Genomic DNA, 20,125 nt, shown 5'->3' on the forward strand with positions numbered 1-20,125 from the left:
TTATATCCTCGCAATTTTGATCATGCACAATTTATGATTTGGTATCGGGATTTTCCTTGTGATTAAAATTCTTGCACTTTTCCTTTCAAGTTTTTAAATGTGCATTCTTCAAGTGCGAAACACAAAGAAAAGGATAAAACCACAATACCCCAAAATACAAGTTTATTGAAAGCTAACTACAAATTACTAACAACTGAATTTGTGGAAATCGGCACATACAGCCTTCACTTTAAGCAAACTTACTTGCCCAGGCTTACCAGTATCAACAAAGTTATAACAGTACAGAAGGAGTGGAACAGCTTCACCCTTCTCTTAACAAGACTGACATTGTGAAGATATGTCTTTGCCAATGGTTATCAGAAAGAAAAGCTTACAAGCTCAAGCTAAATTCTAGATACACTTGTGAATGATATCCGTTCATCAATATTATCCCTGAAAATGGCAGGTAAATGAAAAAAGTCTGTTTGTATAATGCAGTGGAAGTACAAAATCAAAAATCTTGACATTTAACTGTTAAAGAAATCCTTTTCACACAAGTATTTGGTACTTAAATGTCATATGAAAAATTTTTATTTTTGTTTCATTTAATTGGAAAGGGGCTCAGTGATGTTACAAAACAAGATTAAGAACTGTGTTCTTTACATGCCTTTTTTGCTATAAAGAAGTCTGACAAATGTGTAATAAAGACAACGGAATCCCCTCTCTTGAAACTGCTGCCAAACATATACATAATTGACTTCATTCCTATTCTAAAGCACCACAGAGAACAGTCTCCACTGTGATGAGCTGCTGCGTATTCCTTGTTTTCCCAAAGTTTATCACGAACACTTTGGGAAATAGATAAAACAGTCAAAGAACCAAAAGGGTTTCATGAAAATAACACATTAATATTTGCTTTTATTCTTCCGTGCTGCCTGCTACACCAGACAAAGCATCTTCAACTGAAATAAGAAATATTTTAACTGTTAAATGCATCCAGTGAATAGTATCAATTCACACAAAATATTGCACTTCAAATTCTAAAATAAATTCTTCAGTTTTAGTTGGTATGCAACGGAATGCATTTCACAACAGCTTTCATGTATCAAGAACGCTCATTTAGAATTGTGTGCCATGGGCTTTTATATTATACTAATTTCAGAAAAGGATTGTACAATTCTTTTATATTCTACTCACATTCATCCTCCAAATCCTCTGGTTTTTGGCACTCATTTTTCATAGGTGTGCTTGTACAACCACCTGCAAGTTGCGTAACACCTGAAATAAAAGAAGCATCGTTATGTAAATCACTGGCTTAAATCAACCCACTGCCAGTTCCTCGAGGATGACATTTTTGTAGGCCACTTTCTCGCTTTACTTAATAGACTTGAAAAAATATGATTATAAATAATCATCTTCTCTAACTTATCTGACCATTTCACTTTCTATTGTTTCTTATAACAGAGTTTTAACAGTAATCTTTTTACCTAGGGTATCCATCCCATCCACAGGATCACGTGACGCCTCCTTGGGTTGACCATTGTCTGCACCGTCCTCAGGTTGTTCTCCCAGGGAGCTAAACCTCTGCAGAGACACCTCACAGAATGATTGTTCTATAAAGAATTGAGTGAAAATATAAGACGCTTTAGGCTGGTAAGGGTGGAGTGGGGGGGGGGGGGGGGGGGGGTCCACGGATTCATACAAAGTAACCCCTTTGGCTTTTTGCCCCTGGATCAAAATTTAATCTTGGTAATATATCATTTCCCCCAAGTTGGGTCAACTAGGCCTGTTATAAGGTCCACTTTTTCAGAAAAAGTACCCCCCCCCCCCCCCTCCGTTTTGCATTTGATGGCTACAGGCCTGGACCTTACAATATCTTTCTCCCTACTTTCTAGTCATGAGTTTTTACTTTTGAAATACTCAAACAGTAAATCAACGAGAGAGAGAGAGAGAGAATAACTCCATGCTAACCTAGCACCTCTGCTCCACTTTCCTCCAGAGAAGCTGCCTCCATGTCCAGCTCCAGGTCACTCCCTGGCACCATGTCCGCGTGGCCCTCTTTGGTCAACATCTGATTGATGGACTGCGTCGTATCCTCAGTGGGATCATACAGGTACACACTGTACATGTCCTTGACCTCTGTGTCACTGACGCGGGCTATCAGGGTCTTCCCCTGGCACAGTTCTATCATGAAACAAACAACAAAGACTATGTAGTGGATAAATTAAGTGGTAACTGATTGAGTCAAAAAATTCACATCAATATTTTGCCCAAGGCATGGTTGCTTTATTCGATCTACCAGATGTCAATTAACAGTCCACTAAGTATAATATGAAATAAACAGAAGATTGCATTTTCCTTTTTTTCAAGAAATAGTTTGAACAAACGTGAACCAATAATGAAAGGATACAGTATCAAGTAAGTTGTTATGTTACCCTTAAAATAAGCAATGGCCTGTGTTATCTTACCCTTAAAATAAGCAATGGCCTGTGCTATCTTACCCTTAAAATAAGCAATGGCCTGTGTTGACCAGCGTCCCCCTGGTGGTGATACACCAGACAGCCTACACAGCAAAGTTTGGACTGGTAACTCTCGGAACTCATCAGGAATGTTACACACCAGGTTCTTAGGTATAACCTCCATGGTTCCATAATCAACAAACTTTACCTAGGATTATACAAAGTGTATTTATCTTAAGTCTCCTTCAAAATAATAATAAAAAAACATGGACAGATAATGCAACCAGACACTAAGCTGTTAGTTCACAACCTTTCTTGAATAAATATAGCAAATTATGTATCTTTTTATCCATCTACCTTATTAATTTTTTTTTTATTTCACTCTGGTAATATTTCTAAACACTAATTTCAAATTTCAAACTGATATCAATTAATTACAGTAAACAACTTGCCATTTTATATTTCAATTTCCTGTGAATACCTAATTGTTTGAGTTTGACAGCTTGACATATTACAGAGTAAACAACTCTTCAACTTACTTCATGTGTATCTCCCAGCTGTTTCACCACTACTCCCCTGTACCACTGTCCATCTCTGGCAGACATCCCAAGACAAGCCTGTCCTATCTTCCCCTCCTCAGTGGGCTCAGCTTGGGCATCACAGTACCTGTTGATACTGGGCATCAGCCTGGACAGCTCCTCTGAAACCAGCTGGACACAGAACAGGTGTGGACTCTCAATGCTAACACACCTGACTTGGACAGTTTCAGCGGGTTCAAACTGAGGAAGCTTAAACTGCAGATCAATGGAGACACGCTCCACGGCTGTATCAATAAGTTTCCCTGCATAGATGGCAGCACAGGCGTCCTTCAGCGTGTTATCTATCAAGGCGTCAACAAGGTCTGACGTAGTAGAAGACGTGGGAGAGCCTGGGTCTGGATAAGCTCTGGGAACCGACCCCATCAGATAATCAACATGGCACGGCAGTGGGCCTTTGGTGCTGCCCTCTTTACTTGCACCTTCGCTGCCTTCAGCAACCAGATCTAAGACTTGGCCAGCACCACTGGATTTCTCCTTCATTGCTTTGCCATAGCCTGCATCAATTAAAGCCTGTGCCACAGAGAGGTCTCCGTCATACAGATCTACCAATATAGACTCCACATTACCACGACTGTCTCTATCTACGCTAACCACTGTCAGGTCCAAGTTTTTGTCACAGGTCAGTTCTTCAAACCTGGTCATGGAGTCGAGGTCCCACCTCTCTCCAACAGGGCAGATGCCAGATAACTTGCACTTGATGGCCTGAATGGGGAGCCTGGACACTTCTCTCTGTAGATCTTTCACCTTGCTCGGCTCCACACACTCATGGTTGCCATAGTCCACAAAGGTGACATCCACCCCCTCGTCTCTAACCCCAGTGACCACACCCCTGTACCAACCCCCATCTTCACTGAACTGGGCCACGCAGGGTTTCCCTGGGGCTGGATTTTCCAGGCAATTTTGAGATTCCGAGAGTTGGGAGTATAGGTCTTGGATGGTGTCCCTGAGGATGGGCAAGTCATTAGAGGAGCTGGCTAGCTGGCAGTAGAACTGGGCGGGGTTGGTGGAGGCAGAGACAAACACTTGGAGCTTGGAGCCCTCTTCAACAAAGGGGGATGTGTACCTAGAGTGAGAACACAAATGACTAGGAGATAAACGTTCTGACATTTTTTTTTCAAAAGCAATTTTTTTCCGATTCAAATAAAAAAGGTAAAATGCCAATGTTTTAAGCAGTTCCACTGATACTTCACCTTTAAATTTAATGTACCAGTTCCATTGATACCTCACCTTTAAATTTAATGTACTAAAAACTTTATCTTCACATATTTAACAACTTAAGAAAAGTAAGCCATCTTCACAGTAACTCACTAGGGCCTGTATGCCAAAATCAATATCACTTAATATTTTCTACAATTTTTGTAACATAACCTCAACACTCCTCACTTTTCACTAAAAATAATAATAATAATAATTAAAAAAACAAAGACCCTGTCCACAACTTACTCCACAGTCTTTCTGGCTATGTTCAGAGGCTGATGGGCATCCCCAGCCACCCCTGCCTCTATCATCATCCCTGCTATAGACATCCCCATGTCCAGTAGCTTGACCATACATGACCAGTCATCCCCCACACTCTCCACCTCACACAGCAACGTCTTGTCTGTGGTCAGTTCTGGAAACAAAGGGGGAAATTGAAAGATTTTAAAGCAAGAAAATTTCAGTAGAAATGTTCCAATATTCTTGTCATGTATGTCATTCTAATGGAAACTTACTCAACATCTATTAACCGACTCATCAGAAATGTATTTTTATGAAAACTAATAATGTTCGTGAGGACTGTGTAGAGAAATTAATTTTTTTTTAAGTAAAACTTATAAGAGGTTTAGAGAAAGTAGTAATGTTCAACATATATAAATATTATCCACCATAAGAGTTCTTCTTAGAAATTATTTTTTTTACATAGTATTATAAAAGATTTCATTGAAAAACCCTTATGGTTTTGTGAGAAAAATTTCTCATAGAAACTAAAATTTCTTGATATATATTATCTTCTACAATCTATGTCATGTTGGTCAAAATCATGAAATGTAACTCACCTGTAAACGTGTCTATGGCCTCTGGGGTCCAGGTGGTACCTTCAGATCTCACACCTGTCAACAAACACTCCACAGCCTGGGACGGCAATGACATCAACTCACTCTTCATTGGCTTCACCTCAGTTAAAGGAACATGGACTTGGTTTCCATAATCCACGTACTGGATCAGTGCTTGGTCGTCTTTAAGTTCTAGAATTACTGCACGATACCAAGCCTGGTCTTCTTCAAACTTTGCCACACAGGGCATACCAGTGGACTGTGACGCTACAGCAGGTGTGTCGTCACTGTACTGCTCAGATAGTTGCTCCATCAGGTGATCAAGCTGGTCTTGCTGCTCCTTAAACTGTATCCAGAACTGACTTGGTGAGCTTACAAAGGAGACAAACACCTCCCGCTTCTCGCCATCTTTTAACATGACAGGCTGATATTTGCTTCCTGCGTCGACAAAGTCAACAACGGCGCCCCCAGTAGCAGTTTTCTGTTGGTCTGCAGTCTCCTGCAGCACATCATCGTCAGAAATGTCCAAAGTTTTGCTGTCGGCAGGTTTTGGTCTTATTGGCGAGCCTTCAGAGAGAGAGCCTGTCTTCTCGGCCAATCCTTCTTCTATCAGTTTCACAGCCACAGAGATCCCCATATCTAACAAGTTCACCATACAGCCTAAATCTGTGTTATCCTCACCAGCCGTCCCCAGCATCACAATGTCTGCTATCAGCTTTTTATCAGCAACTATCTCTTGGAAGCGAGCTTTAGCTTCCTTGGACCATGGTCCCTGCGGGGAACGGACCCCCTGCAAGGCACATTCCACAGCTTGGACCTCCAGCTCCAGAAATTTCTTCTCCATGGGACGTATGTCCGTCATGCTCACATTCTCCACATTGCCATAGTCTACAAAGATAACATCACAGTTCCTAAGACCCGGACGTAATATCTTCGCCCTGTACCATGCCCCATCTTCAGAATACTTGGCCATACATGGGACACTGACCTTCTTCTGGATTTCTGTGTACGGCAGTGAGTTGTAGTGTTCCGCTATCTGTGTCATGAGCTCAGAGAGCTGGTCTTCTCCTCTAGCAAGCTGGCACCAGAACTGGCTGGGAGAATTCACGTGGGTCACATAAACACTTTCCTTCTTCTCCTCTGCCAGTGACGGCATCTTGAAGGTTGGAAAGGCTAAAATCAATTAACTTTTGTTTAATATTACATTTTTACAAAAAAAAAACAAAAAACAAAAAAAAAAAAAAAACAAAAAAAAGGGAATCGGTATTCTATTATATTGCAATTATAAGCAGGATATTTTATCAAACACTTTAAAATCCAAAGTATAGGTTATGGTTAATAAATTTTCAAAGTTTTCACATAACCTTTTGTATAAAAGGGGCAAAACACCATCGATGAATATACTTAATGATACAAAGTTATTTAACCTACCTGGACCTTTTGGGACTGTGACATGTGCACCAGCTGTCACCACAGGAGCAGGAAGACCAATATCAATGTCCTTCCCTTCACTGTCTTTAAGTACAACCAAACATGGCTCTGACTGAGTCAGGAATGTCACAAGTAACTCCTTGTCCTGGGTCTTCTCCAGTAGCTGTTGTGTCACCTCCTCAGGTAAATCACTCCCATCAGACAGCATCAAAGTGCTCCGGATAGCCATGATGGGTTTCTTTGCCAAATCAGCACTGAGACTCTTTAGGGACGAAACCTTGGTGCTTTCACAGTTGCCATAATCTACAAAGCAGACTCTTGCCATGTCTCCCTCTCTGGATGTTATCACAGCTCTATACCAGGCCTGGTCTTCACTGTACTGAGCACAGCAAGCCACACCCGGCTCAGGAGACACCAATTTGTTCTCATCTGGGCCCAGGACTGAACAGGTGCTCTCCAACTGACTCATCAAAGGATCCAACTCCTTTTCAACACCTGATAACTGTACAAAGAAACAGGTGGGAGTCTCGACATGAGAGATATAGGCTTTGGCAGTCTGGTTCACAGGGATCACTGGGGGTTGGATCTTCCTCCCTGAGAGTGTGGCGGGGTCTTGTATCTCTACAGAATGAGTTGAGCTTCTTCTAGAGGCTGGCTTCTCGGTGGCAAAGCCAAGCGCGACCAGTTCCTTTCCTATGTCAGTCTCTCCTTTAAGGACCCTGACATTGTATGGCTCCACCTCAGACTTGAATATCACTTTGATTTCCTGGTCTGAGGTCATTTCCTGGAACTTGGCACAAGCCTCTTGGGACCAGGAGCCACCATCTCCCACTGGGTTAGTCTTAGCTAGTGAACACTGTATTGCCAGGGCTGGAGTGTCCACATACTCCGCCTTCATCTCCTTGATGTTATCAAGGGTCAAGTTATCCCTGTTGCCAAAATCTATAAACCTGACAACCACCTGAGAGTCGGTGACGTCAGTGACGCTGGCGCGGTACCAGGCTCCATCCTCAGAGAATTTGGCACAGCAGAGTTGGCCAACGTTAACTCTGGGTAGCAATCTCTCCTCGGCTGTCATGGCGGAATATTCGACATTTAATCTTTCAACCAAGTTGTTCAGCTTGGGCTCATCCTTAGTGAGCTGTACACAGAAGTTACTTGGAGAGGCAACATGAGAGATATAACCAGGTTCCCCTTGTATGAATTCAGCTGAAGAGATCTCAGATGGATAAAGTTTTCCAAGTTCTTCATTTACATCGACTCCACTCCCTTTGACTGTCAGCTCAACCTGGCAGGTATCTCCTTTCTTTTCTATGCATTTGCAGCTTATATCTTTTCCGACAACAAGTTTAGAAAACTCTGTCGTGGTCTGAGCAAGGGACACTGGGGTAAACCTGGACAAAGCACACTTCACAGCCTGGGCTTGCAAGTTCAAATACTCCTTCTTAACCTTTTTCACATTATCAGTCTGAACAACCTCGCTATTCCCGTAGTCTACAAAATGGACATCAACCTGGGTAGGGGATACCACTGATGTGACAACTGCCCTGTACCACATGTTGTCCTCACTGAACTTGGCTGCACATGGGTTACCAGCAGACGGGTTGGGAAATATGTCTTGATCTAGTCCTAGTTTGGAGTAATACTCCTCTATACCCCACATCAGTTTATCCAGCTCAGCCGCCTGGGAGTTTAGCTGTACATAGAAATGCCCTGGGTTCTCAATGTGAGAGACTAAAACATCTTGGGCATCACCCACCCCAAGGTTTGTTTCTTTATAAGCTAGATCTGAGGTCTGAGAAGCCGTTTCTGTATGAACTGGCAGAAAATCATCTCCATCACCCCACTCGGCCTCGGATGGTTTGATAATTATGTCTCCACTACCGTCCCAAGTTCCTTTACCTCTTGATGGTGATGGTGGCTGTCCTCCAGAACGGCCCTCACCGCCACCTTTCCTGAAACCATCGCCTCTGTTTCCCCTGTCACCAAACCCTCCACTTCCATCATTTCTATCTTGAAATCTACCACTACCATGTCTATCTTGTCCTCTCTGGAATCTGCTGTCCGTCCCTTGCCTGCTTTGGTAACCACTGTCCCGGTTCTCATGTCTTCTTTGAAAACCACCACCATCGTCTCTTCTGTTGTTGCCCTGTCGTGCACCAAAGCCACGCTCTTCACCTCCTCTAAAATCTCTCCCACCTCCTCCAAAATCTCTCCCACCAGCATCTCTCCCACCAGTATCTCTCCCGCCTCCACCAAAATCTCTCCCACCAGTATCTCTCCCGCCTCCACCAAAATCTCTACCACCAGCATCTCTGCCTCCAAACCTTCTATTATCATCTCGTCTTCCGCCTTGATTCTGAACTGATCTGGTGGGCTGCCATCCATCAGATGTATCAAAAGGAGGTCCTCTACTGCTATCATCACTTATACTGCTGGACCTGGACCCATGGGAGGACTGCCGTGGTGAGGCACCTGAACGCTGCTCTCTTCTCTTATCCATTCTCCCATCTCTCCTGTCTGACTGATGTCTGCCAAATCCTGAAGATGCTCCAGAACCACTGGACCTGTGACTGGAGGCATCCGACCCTTCTTTATGGTACTGCTTTGCCACACCAGCAGCAATCAGCTCATCAGCTGCACTTTTTCCTTCTGATGACTGTATATCCACCAAGTGAACATCTTTGGTTTTAGCAAGGATGTAACAAGTGGCACTTTCACCAATAAGATCCTCTAGTAATACTCCAGCATCTATCAGCCATTCTCTGCCTATGGGTTCCACCCCCTTCAGCTTGCATTTGATCCCCTGGAGTGGTAGCTGGAGCAACTGTGGGTTGGTCTCCTTCACTTTGGCTCTGGGTATTAACTCACTGTTCCCATAATCAACAAAGTAAACCTGGACCTGATTGCCTCTAATGCCCTGCACTAGGCCTCTGTACCATCCGCCATCTTTAGCATATTGCGCTACACAAGCAGCACCTTGGACAACGTTGAGCAGCACCTCTTCTGCATCTTGTAAACTAGAATATCGCTGTTCTATTGCCTCCATTAACTCCATTAGGGAATTCTGGGATTCCACCAGCTGTACCCAAAACTCATGTGGACTAAGTACCCAGGAAGATATAACATCAACTTTTTGCCCACTATCAAAAGTCAGATCTGTGTATGGCTTTGGCACTCCGTAAGTGTGATGAGGTCCTCTAGGCTTTCTATCCTCTCTAGGTTGTACATCTCCTCGTGGAGGTGACTTAACCTGTCTTCCTACCATTCTTGGCGGTGGTTCATAGCCCCTCCTCTCTTCTCTATACCCACTGTCCCCTCCTCTTCCCTTAGAGGGCATACTTGGAGGGCTGGCATGTTCTGTTTGGGCAAATCCTTGCTCAACCAGGACCTTATTGATCATGTCATCTCCTGGTTTACTAGTGTCCAGGACTTCAACAGAGTAGCCACCATCTGGCATCTTGGACACAAGGGACACCACCTTAGTATCTTCTCCTAGCAACTCTTCCAGCTTATCCGTGGCCTGCTTGTTCCATTCTCGTCCCAGAGGTCTGACGTTATGAAGACTGCATTTTACAGCCTGGGCTGGCATGTCCATGAACTGTGGCAGCAGCTCCTTGATTCTATTCACAGAGATTGTCTCACAATTCCCAAAGTCTACATACTGAACTGTGGTAATGGAGTCGTCCACTGACTTAAGCTGTGCTCGATACCAGTGTTTATCCTCGGGGTACCAGGCGACACAAGGCAGGCCCACCTGAGGATTGTCTATAGTACATTCTGTGTGCTGCATTGTCTTGTACTTGTCCTGCAAGGCATTCATTAGATGATCTATCAGTTCCTCCTGTTCGTGAAGATGGCAGTAGAACTCACTGGGGTTCAGGGTGTACACTGCCCTCATGTCTTTGAATTCACCATCCCTCAAAGGTAAGGAGACAAATGCTGAAGCAAAAGTGCTGGCTGTGGGCACTTGTGTTTGATGGTGGCCCCTCCCTGGGCTCATCCTGCTAGAATTACCTGAACTTGATCCACCTGGACTTGGTCTACCTGACAGGGGCCTCCCTGGACTGGATCTATTTGATGGGGGCCTACCTGGACTAGGCCTACCTGAGCCTGGCCTACCTGAGCTTTGTCCACCTGGACTAGACCTTGCCCCACCTTGCTGACTACCTGGAGAACCAGATCCACCTCCAAAAGGAGACTGCTGCCTGACTGTTTCCCTCTCTGGGGGTAACTTCACTGGAGTGCGACGCTTGTTAAGTTTTCCACAGCTGCTGCCAAACTGCTCGTTGAAATTCTGTCCATTGGCATCAAATAATTCTACAGAGAACAGTTCTTCATTTTTCACATAAGAATCAAACAGGGCTGTGTAGACATGCTCTGCTGTGGCCTCCTCAAAGGCTTTCACCTGCTGCTGTGGCCAGTTGTCTTCAAAGCAATGGACATCACTCAAGCTACAGTGGATACCTTGGATTGGAAGCTTCAAAAACTGAGGTGGAATGGACTTGAGGTTTTCCTGGGGGACGGTCTCATTGTTACCGTAGTCTACAAATGTCACCTCTGCCTTGCCATCTCTTTTGACACCTATGAGAAAAAAAAATAAATTCAAAATAAATTCAGTTATCCTGTGAAAGGAATTCTGTTTTGAAGATTCTTATTGTTAATACTTTTGTGATGACTTTCTGCAATTATATATCGAGCTTTCTGTGAAATATCAAAAACCATTCTATACACCACAGGCCTGAACACACCATGGTTCAAGAACTTATGAGAAAAGCGCTTTTAATTTTCCATTTTTCTTTTCATTAAAGTCCTTTACACATAATGACTTTCTGCATTTATATCCAAATGCTTACTGTGAGATGTACCATACACCCCACACTATAACCCCCCGGGGTTCTTGTACCTGTAATAACAGCTCTATACCAGCCACTGTCCACACTGTACTGAGCTATACAACTGTAAGTCAATATTTTATAAAACACCCTTACACCCCACACTATAACCCCCCTCAGTTCCTGTACCTGTTATAACAGCTCTGTACCAGCCACTGTCCACACTGTACTGGGCTATACAGGGAATACCCAGACCATAGGTTTGCTGAAAATGTTCAAATTTAATAATACAGAAAACTTTAAAGATGATGAATTAATATTCCATTAAATCCAAATAAATACTGTTCTTTCTTTATTTCATTGTCATTTTTTATGCATACATATCTAGTTGATAGCGAGGGATTAAGTTTTGTATTGCCACCACTGTAATTATTCAGTTAGAAGTGCTGGTGGGAATAGAAAATTATTTTAATCAAAGCAAAATTGTATCAGCTATTTTAATTTGGTAACTACATTTTGAGAAAAGCCATAACTTATTAGCAGGAGAAAAAAATACATAATAAAAATAAATATCAGTATGAATAACAAATGATACATTTGTATGCTCTCTCTATTTTGTTCAATACCTATATACATAAATATGACCTAATATAATGCAAATACATATCAGTTATGGGCAAGATGTAAGGATTTATTTTTATGATAGTATACAGACTCTATACCTACCAGCTGTCCCTCCCCAGGCTGTAGACTATTACAGTAGACATCTATATCCTCCATTAGCTGGTCTAGCTGTCCCATGGAGTGCTGGAGATGGCAGTAGAAGTCCTCAGGGTCCTGAACATGGACAACCTGAAGTTGGTGTCGCTGGCCATCACCAACTGTTATAGCTGGTTTGATGAAGTCAAGGTCTAAGTCACTGGAATTCAAATTCATTGTGCTTTTTTTATTTACTTTCTCAACTCAATTCAGTCAAAATTCTACATAGTTGGATATCATAAAGAAACTACCGTAAGTAATTTTTCACAGTTGTAAACAACAAAGCCCCTAAATTTTCCTTTTTTTCTTTGTTTCTTAACATATTTCTGTTAGTTACAAAACAAACCTTTTACTCTCAGCTTTGGCCTGGGTATTTCCTGGACTTGCTTGCTGAGCTGTGCTTGCCCTGGGAGCTGGTATACCCTGAGGTGGAAACACCTTCAGTAACTCTGCATTATCTGGGTGTTCAGTGAGAGAAACTTCGTGGATATCTCCCATCTTCTCTGTAATACACACATGGATGGTCTTCTCCAGGAGCAGCTCCTCCAGACCCTCCACAGTGAGGCCAGGAGGGAGGTTGGGGAAACAGCAATTAATACCTGGGGAGGAGGAATTAAGTATCAGACATCAGTAATAACAAAGGTAATATCTCTGGTGCAGTAATATATGTGTGGGGCCTGCACTTATAGCTTAAAAGAAAATAATCATGTTTTTATGAAAAACAAACCCTTTTTTATTTGGCTTCATGACACATTTTGGAGATACTGGAAACAGCTTTTAATGGTCACTCAAACCAAAATTCCAATGGTCAAATTTTGGACAAAATGAACAAATGTAAATACCTGCTTAAACAACACTAGCTCAAAAAAAACAACTTTAACAGGACTTCCACACCGTGTCCATTACTGCTGTTACACAGGATAAGTTGTAAGAAAACCTTCAATTTTATGTGTATCAGTAATATAATAGTGATAAAGATAATATAATATACAATATAATCAGAAGTTCCAATCACCTTGCTGAGGCAGACTAAGATAAGGCTGTACTAGACACTTGACTTCCCCCATCTGCTTGGTCTCCTTGTTTCCATAGTCCAGGAACTGTATCTCTACCTCACCATCAGCCCTGGCCCCTAACACTCTCACCCTGTACCACATGTCATCCCCTGAGAACTGGGCACACCCTATGTCACCAGGCTGGGGGGTGTGGCCACCACTGAACAGGTCTGAAAACATACAGTTTATATATGATATTACAGTGAAAACATAGCACACCCTATATCACCAGGCTGGGGGGTGTGGCCACCACTGAACAGGTCTGAAAACATACAGTTTATATATGATATTACAGTGAAAACATAGCACACCCTATATCACAAGGCTGGGGGGTGTGGCCTCCACTGAACAGGTCTGGAAACATACAGTTTATAGTATATGATATTACAGCGAAAACATAGCACACCCTATATCACCAGGCTGGGGGGTGTGGCCACCACTGAACAGGTCTGAAAACATGCAGTTTATAGTATATGATATTATAGTGAAAACATAGCACACCCTATATCACCAGGCTGGGGGGTGTGGCCTCCACTGAACAGGTCTGGAAACATACAGTTTATATATGATATTACAGTGAAAACATAGCACACCCTATATCACCAGGCTGGGGGGTGTGGCCACCACTGAACAGGTCTGAAAACATACAGTTTATAGTATATGATATTACAGTGAAAACATAGCACACCCTATATCACCAGGCTGGGGGGTGTGGCCTCCACTGAACAGGTCTGGAAACATACAGTTTATATATGATATTACAGTGAAAACATAGCACACCCTATATCACCAGGCTGGGGGGTGTGGCCTCCACTGAACAGGTCTGAAAACATACAGTTTATATATGATATTACAGTGAAAACATAGCACACCCTATATCACCAGGCTGGGGGGTGTGGCCTCCACTGAACAGGTCTGAAAACATACAGTTTATATATGATATTACAGTGAAAACATAGCACACCCTATATCACCAGGCTGGGGGGTGTGGCCTCCACTGAACAGGTCTGAAAACATACAGTTTATATATGATATTACAGTGAAAACATAGCACACCCTATATCACCAGGCTGGGGAGTGTGGCCTCCACTGAACAGGTCTGAAAACATACAGTTTATATATGATATTACAGTGAAAACATAGCACACCCTATATCACCAGGCTGGGGGGTGTGGCCTCCACTGAACAGGTCTGAAAACATACAGTTTATATATGATATTACAGTGAAAACATAGCACACCCTATATCACCAGGCTGGGGAGTGTGGCCTCCACTGAACAGGTCTGGACACATAATTACCATATTTTGATATCAATCTTTAATAGGTCTGATGTGTCGAAATTTACAGCTGAACCATAGTACAATATACAAAGCTTACCTGGTACTGTATTGCTGCCATAATGATCATTTAGCTGCTGCATGAAGTTGTCTAGTGTCTCTGTCGGGTACTTGCACAGCTGGCCGTAGAAACTGTGAATGGAGCTGATGGCCGAGATGTACAGCGTCTCAGTGGCACCCTGGGTGACATCTGGGGAGGGAATACTACTGGCTGCTGGACTGGAGCTCTGCTGGTGGGATTCTGTAAAACCATTCACATTTTGTTGCTGTGGCTTACTTATATTCGAAGGAATGGGTGCATTGTTGGGAACAGCTTGCTCAAAATGTGGGCTTATGGCATCTTTTCCGTCTGTGGTGTGCAAAGTGACTACATGCAATACACCCTTGGGAGTGGAGCTTGTGCTTTTTATCTGTGCAACTAGAGGGGTGGTAGAATCAAGCTGGAATAACCGGTTAATCTGTGCTGGGGTCCACTCTTGTTCACATCCACTCAAACCACACAGGAAAGCTTGTCTTGGCACTAACAGGTGCCCTGGGTCTATTTGGTAAAGCTGGGAGTCGCATCGAACAGTCTCTACTTTACCAAAGTCTACCAGTTCAACAGCGGCTGAGTCTCCCCAAGCGTTAATGATGTGAGCACGACAGAGAAGACCAGAAGGAAGTTTAGCTACACAAAAGGTGCCACTCTCACATGCAGGTAAACTAACAGCTCTGTCACTCTGGTAATAAGCGTCTAGGTCACACATTAGTTTGTCAAGCAATGGAGCGTTTTTGATCAACTGGCAATAGAACTGTCCTGGGTTCACTACATGGGATATACACACCCCCTCTTGCTCACCTTCACTGATCACCAGTCCCTCTATTTGCCCTGATGCACCTAACACCCCAGAGGGGGAAGCACCTGTTCCACTTTGGACTGCCCTCTCCAGGGAGCCATCATCACTCCATAACTGCACAGAATACATGTGGTTTGTTTTGGCTATGGCTTTGGCATGAAGGAGTTTATCCTGCACTAGTTCTTGAAATATCTCTGGCTCCAATTTCCATGGCACTTTACATGATATAGCTTGGCAGGGAAGGCTGCACATATTTTCTGGTATCTGTTTTAGAGCATTTACTGCTATAAATTCACTATTTCCATAGTCTACAAAGTGTACTTCACACATGTCATCAGGCAGCAGCGTGGTCACTCTAGCTCTGTAGAAAGCTCCATCCTCACTGTACTTGGCTACACAGAAGGCTCCCACCTCCGCAGACTGCAGCGAGGGAAAACTGTCTGATTTCTCCAGCTCTGCCATCACCTTCATCAGTTTGTCTTCTTCACTTGACAGCTGAACCCAAAACAAACACGGACCCTCAGAATGGCTGATGTAAACGTCAACTTGAACATTTTGCTCCAACTCCATTCTCCTTATCTCTGTCCTTACATTATCACTGGGGGCATTAACTGCTGCTCCACAGCTGTCACTTATTGCCTCACCACAGCCATGGGAAATAAGCTCAGCAATGAGCAGTTCAGGTGACTGCAGATCTTTATACAACTCCATCACCAGCCTTGAACCCTGGGAACTTTGAACTGTGTCCAGAACCAACCCAGCACATTCACAGTACTCCAGTCTCCCTGTTATATGCTCAGTTTCTTGTGCAGACCATTGGTTGTTATCTGTGGGACCAAAGTTAGCAAGGACACACTGAAAAGCTTGGGCTGGTAAACTGAAACAACTGTTCTTGAGACGGATATTACTAAGGGACACAGCTTCAACATTGCCATAATCTATGAAATATACCCTGGCTGCATTTTCATCTGGATTTAAGCCTTCAACCCTTGCCCTGTACCACTTTTGATCTTCTTGAGACTGTGCTAAGCACAGGTCCCCTGGGTGTAAGTCAGAGGGCTGTGGGATGGTGGTCTGGTCACTTTCAAGCCCAGCCACAGCTGTCTCCACTGCTGTCTCCACCTGGTGGGCTGCAGGGGCATCAATCTGGGCCCAGAAGATGCAGCTCTTTCCCTGGGCCACCACATGGGTGATATAAGCCTCAAGTCTGGTGCCGGAGTTTGGCAACTGCTGGGCTGGTAAGGCCGTCATCTTGGCTTAAGAACTAGAAAAGAAATAAAATAAAAAGACTACTAATGCCAACTTGAGAACAGTTCCTGCTATCGATTTCATGTTATCAATTAAATGTCTATTATGTGTTGTAGTAAAATGTCCCTTGTGTCCATTAGAATTATATTCACTTCAGGCACACATTTTAAAATCAAGTAGGAATTTGTAGATCCAGGGTATAAAGGTAGAGAGGGCAGAGATGAAATAGTTTGCTACTTGCCAAGTTGGACAATTACAGGTTAGACTTTATCATTTTAAAAATATACTAAATGGTCCAACTTAGGAATCGGCCTGTTCAAGAATTACTAGTCAGAGTTAAAAAGAAAAGGAAGTAAGTTTGCATGCTCATAATTATGTTATAATCACATTGTGGGATCTTTAGATATGGTGACGTTGTAGGAATGACCAAGTAAACAAGATATTATGGCAAGAGTTTCACATTTCGACTTAATCAACAGTAAAAAACCAATGCTTTTTGGCAACGTATGAAGTCAAAGCCAGAGGTAAGATAAAAGATATATTCCTCTCTGCAACAGAGGCAAACATGAAGCTTCATAAACCAAATGTGAATACAAAATAAAACATACAGTACATGTACATGTAAATGCTATGTGAAACGTGGTTCCCACGTACAACTGTATTGATGCTGATCAAGTTTCGGAAATAGCCCACATTACTTGAATTACAACATGCAAATTTCGAGTCCATATTACTACGTGTACTTTAAATAATTAAGCAGGTAATAAAGGGCAATAAAATAGCTGAAAGCGGTGGCAGTGGCAGGTGTCTAGTAGCAGCACCAGTTCCTGCGAGTTCAATTTAATTTAGCTTTACAAAACTGAAATTTGTGATTGTAAAATGGCTGCTAGTATACTCACAGGCACTTTTATGTCAAAAAGAGAGAGTGACTATATAATTTCAAGCACTGTAAAGTTTTTGCAAGGGTCTTCTACACCGCAACATCTAAATTTCTGTCAAAAAATATTTCACATGCTGCAACCTTCCCACAATCCTCTTCACTTCCGGTTTATTTCGCGCCAACGATTAAAATTCCAAGGAGTCATCATCAATTTCTCGTGGCCCCTTCTTCTTCATCTTTTTCCTCTCCTTCATCTTCATCTTCTTTTTTTATTTAATAGAATTTGATTAATCTATAACGGCCGATAGCCAGTTAAACACTCACAAAAGCCAATGAAACATTTTCATTCAGAGCATTAAAAATTTTGAAACAGAAATGTTAAAAAAATACTCGTTTTAATTTGGACACGTTTGAAATGAAAGAAATATGCTTATCCTAAAGACATGAAAGCGATTTTATTTTGTCGAATTAAAACGAGTTATTGTTTAATGTTTGATATAACAACTGAAAAACGTGCTTGCATAGGTTATAATATGGCCATACATTCAACCCATACATCAAGGCCAACACTGGTTACAAAACACAGCAATGATAATGACATTAGATAGAAAGACAAACAAATAGGGAAAGAAACATCAAGATGATTTAACTGATTTCTTTTGCCTCAGAGTCAGTTGATGGGCCTCTGTTGGTGCAAAATGCGTTGCCTGATGGCAGTTGTGCTCTTCTCACCTAACACAATATACGCAACTGACTGCACTGTGCTCCACAGAAAGTCTGACTGTGCAATCCTGTTTGACAACATTAACTGGTCTTATCGTGTTAATAATAATTTTATTCCATTAATAAATGGATAAAAGTAAGAAAAAGGAACATTTCATCGAAAGGACTTTCCCCGGAGATTTTTTATACTGAAAAGGCATATGTTACATTCTAATAATAATAATAATTCTAAGAATTCTAATAATAATAGGCCTATAAGATTTGTTAACCTAGTGAATATGAAGGCAGCTCAAATAACGCATTTATATAGAGTATAACTGGGTTTGGTAGTCCAAAAGACTGATAGTGGTAGGCCTTATAAATAAATTTGAGGACACCAGGAAAATTCGTTATCAATATTGTCTTGTCCAAAGCACCGTATACGCAACTTTTAAAGCTAGTAGTTTGAGGGGGAGCGGTCGCTCTGGAATGGAGTACCTCACCCTCCTCTCTTTTCCCTCCTCAGCTGTCAGCCTCAGCGTGTATTGTTAAATCTGGCAGTAATAAATTACATTTGGTTAATTGTGCGTTTGAGCAAAAAAGAAAAATGCAATTTAATTTCTTCACAATGTTGTTTTTATAAGTTTAAAGACAAAGATCAGCTATGGGTAAAAATGCCAATAAAGACATTGTGTTGTCCTCAATATCAAAGCGATGACTGGACGGCTTCTAAAGTCACACAGAATATCCAGGTTAGTCGTGTTATTATTGTTATTATTATTATCGAAGTACGAAATTCGTAACTTTTATTTTCTGGGCAACCTTGACCGGTACGTGTTAACAATAATGAGCACGTCTCCCGAAGGTGAGAGATCTGTTTATTAACTGCCAAAACCTATCCCCCACCCATGACTTTAGACACTTTAGACATAATCTTTGACTTCATTAAATGCAATGGCCGGATGTTCGTAACGGGTGTATCACACACGAGTGATTTCCAAAACAAGTCTCCAAAGAGGTTCTATAATTCCCGTGTTGTTTGTTTTTGTTGTCATTTGCCATTTGATAGCCGGTGGTCACACGCACGGTGATCGAGTGACCGCCCGTTTTGTGCGAAAGTTACAGTGAAAACATTACATGCCCGTGCTGTAATAGCAAACATCTTTGTTACAAGTTGTAAAGACGTTTTCCACTGGCTAAGTGTGACGTCAAAGGTGATGTAAGGATATATCTTATTCAATGAGGCGAATCGCCCGGAAAACAACAGGATACTGTTTCATAGCGAACTAACAGAACGGGGCAAGAGACAGTGTGTCAACATGGACAAATGACATGACTTGACTTATGACTGGACATAGTTTTGAAAATAGCCAAAATACCACGAATCCATAAGTATCCCATTTGTATTTATATTTGTATTTTTTATGGTTATCTTAATTGTTTTGGAATACAAGAATTTGAGGGTGCCCTTTAAATTAATGTAAAATATGGCGGACTGACGCAAAAGGAATCATTTCTAATTTAATTTAGTTGCGAATCAAATGTTTTTGTATATAGTCTAAATCGGAGTCAAATTTTGACAGGTTAGGATTGTATTTTGATAAAGTAAATAAATATCTTTATCGTTTTACATCTCTATCACTTTTATAAGCACAGGAATTGATTAAGCATCTTTTTGGTGATTTATTTGTAATGATCATTTGCGTTAGATCTGAACGGTTCTCTTGATATTAGAGATTCCCACGGTAAAAGATCGTTACAATTGTGAAGTTTACAGACACGAGTGTATAATGAATGTAAAATCAAAACACCAGCAATAAATAAGGAAATTGAAATATGATTATATCAGTTCTATTTACTTGTGCAAAAATCGGTCAAACTGCACAATTTCACAATGCTTTTGTTGTCGGCTTGCTTTTCAAAAGAGAGAACCGCTTATTCATGACCACTGAAGCGACGTGACTTTCGCTC

At 42.0% G+C, this 20,125-nt stretch overlaps 1 protein-coding gene across 2 annotated transcripts; it reads right to left on the minus strand.

The window, feature by feature from the left end:
- Window positions 1–147: 147 nt before the first annotated feature.
- On the minus strand, window positions 148–17,607 carry LOC106156225 (uncharacterized). Of its 2 annotated transcripts, XM_013531355.2 has the most exons (16): window positions 17,472–17,607; window positions 15,327–16,588; window positions 14,529–14,729; window positions 13,111–13,320; window positions 12,442–12,694; window positions 12,063–12,255; window positions 11,526–11,601; window positions 6,502–11,085; window positions 5,074–6,243; window positions 4,481–4,649; window positions 2,978–4,100; window positions 2,481–2,646; window positions 1,951–2,163; window positions 1,467–1,592; window positions 1,177–1,257; window positions 148–941 (listed from the first exon to the last, which is right to left on the minus strand). In XM_013531355.2, exons 2-16 carry the CDS (start codon window positions 16,573–16,575, stop codon window positions 898–900), a joined length of 9,858 nt encoding a protein of 3,285 aa, XP_013386809.2. In that variant the 5' UTR covers window positions 16,576–16,588; window positions 17,472–17,607; the 3' UTR covers window positions 148–897. The 2 variants fall into 2 exon arrangements, with proteins under 2 accessions (XP_013386809.2, XP_013386808.2); XM_013531354.2 differs by having other exon boundaries at window positions 14,529–16,588.
- Window positions 17,608–20,125: the final 2,518 nt, after the last annotated feature.

Source organism: Lingula anatina, chromosome 1, assembly GCF_051362555.1.
Source record: "Lingula anatina isolate TDL-2025a chromosome 1, LinAna3.0, whole genome shotgun sequence".
NCBI classification, from domain to species: Eukaryota; Metazoa; Brachiopoda; class Lingulata; order Lingulida; family Lingulidae; genus Lingula; species Lingula anatina.

Excerpts from the sequence above, each read along its gene's own strand:
- LOC106156225 (XM_013531354.2), bottom strand. The coding sequence starts at position 16,575 with ATGACGGCCTTACCAGCCCAGCAGTTGCCAAACTCCGGCACCAGACTT. Across the intron at positions 11,602-12,062 it reads AGCCTGGGGAGGGACAGCTG|CAAACCTATGGTCTGGGTAT; the intron begins GTAGGTATAGAG and ends GAACATTTTCAG. Across the intron at positions 6,244-6,501 it reads CACAGTCCCAAAAGGTCCAG|CCTTTCCAACCTTCAAGATG; the intron begins GTAGGTTAAATA and ends AATTGATTTTAG.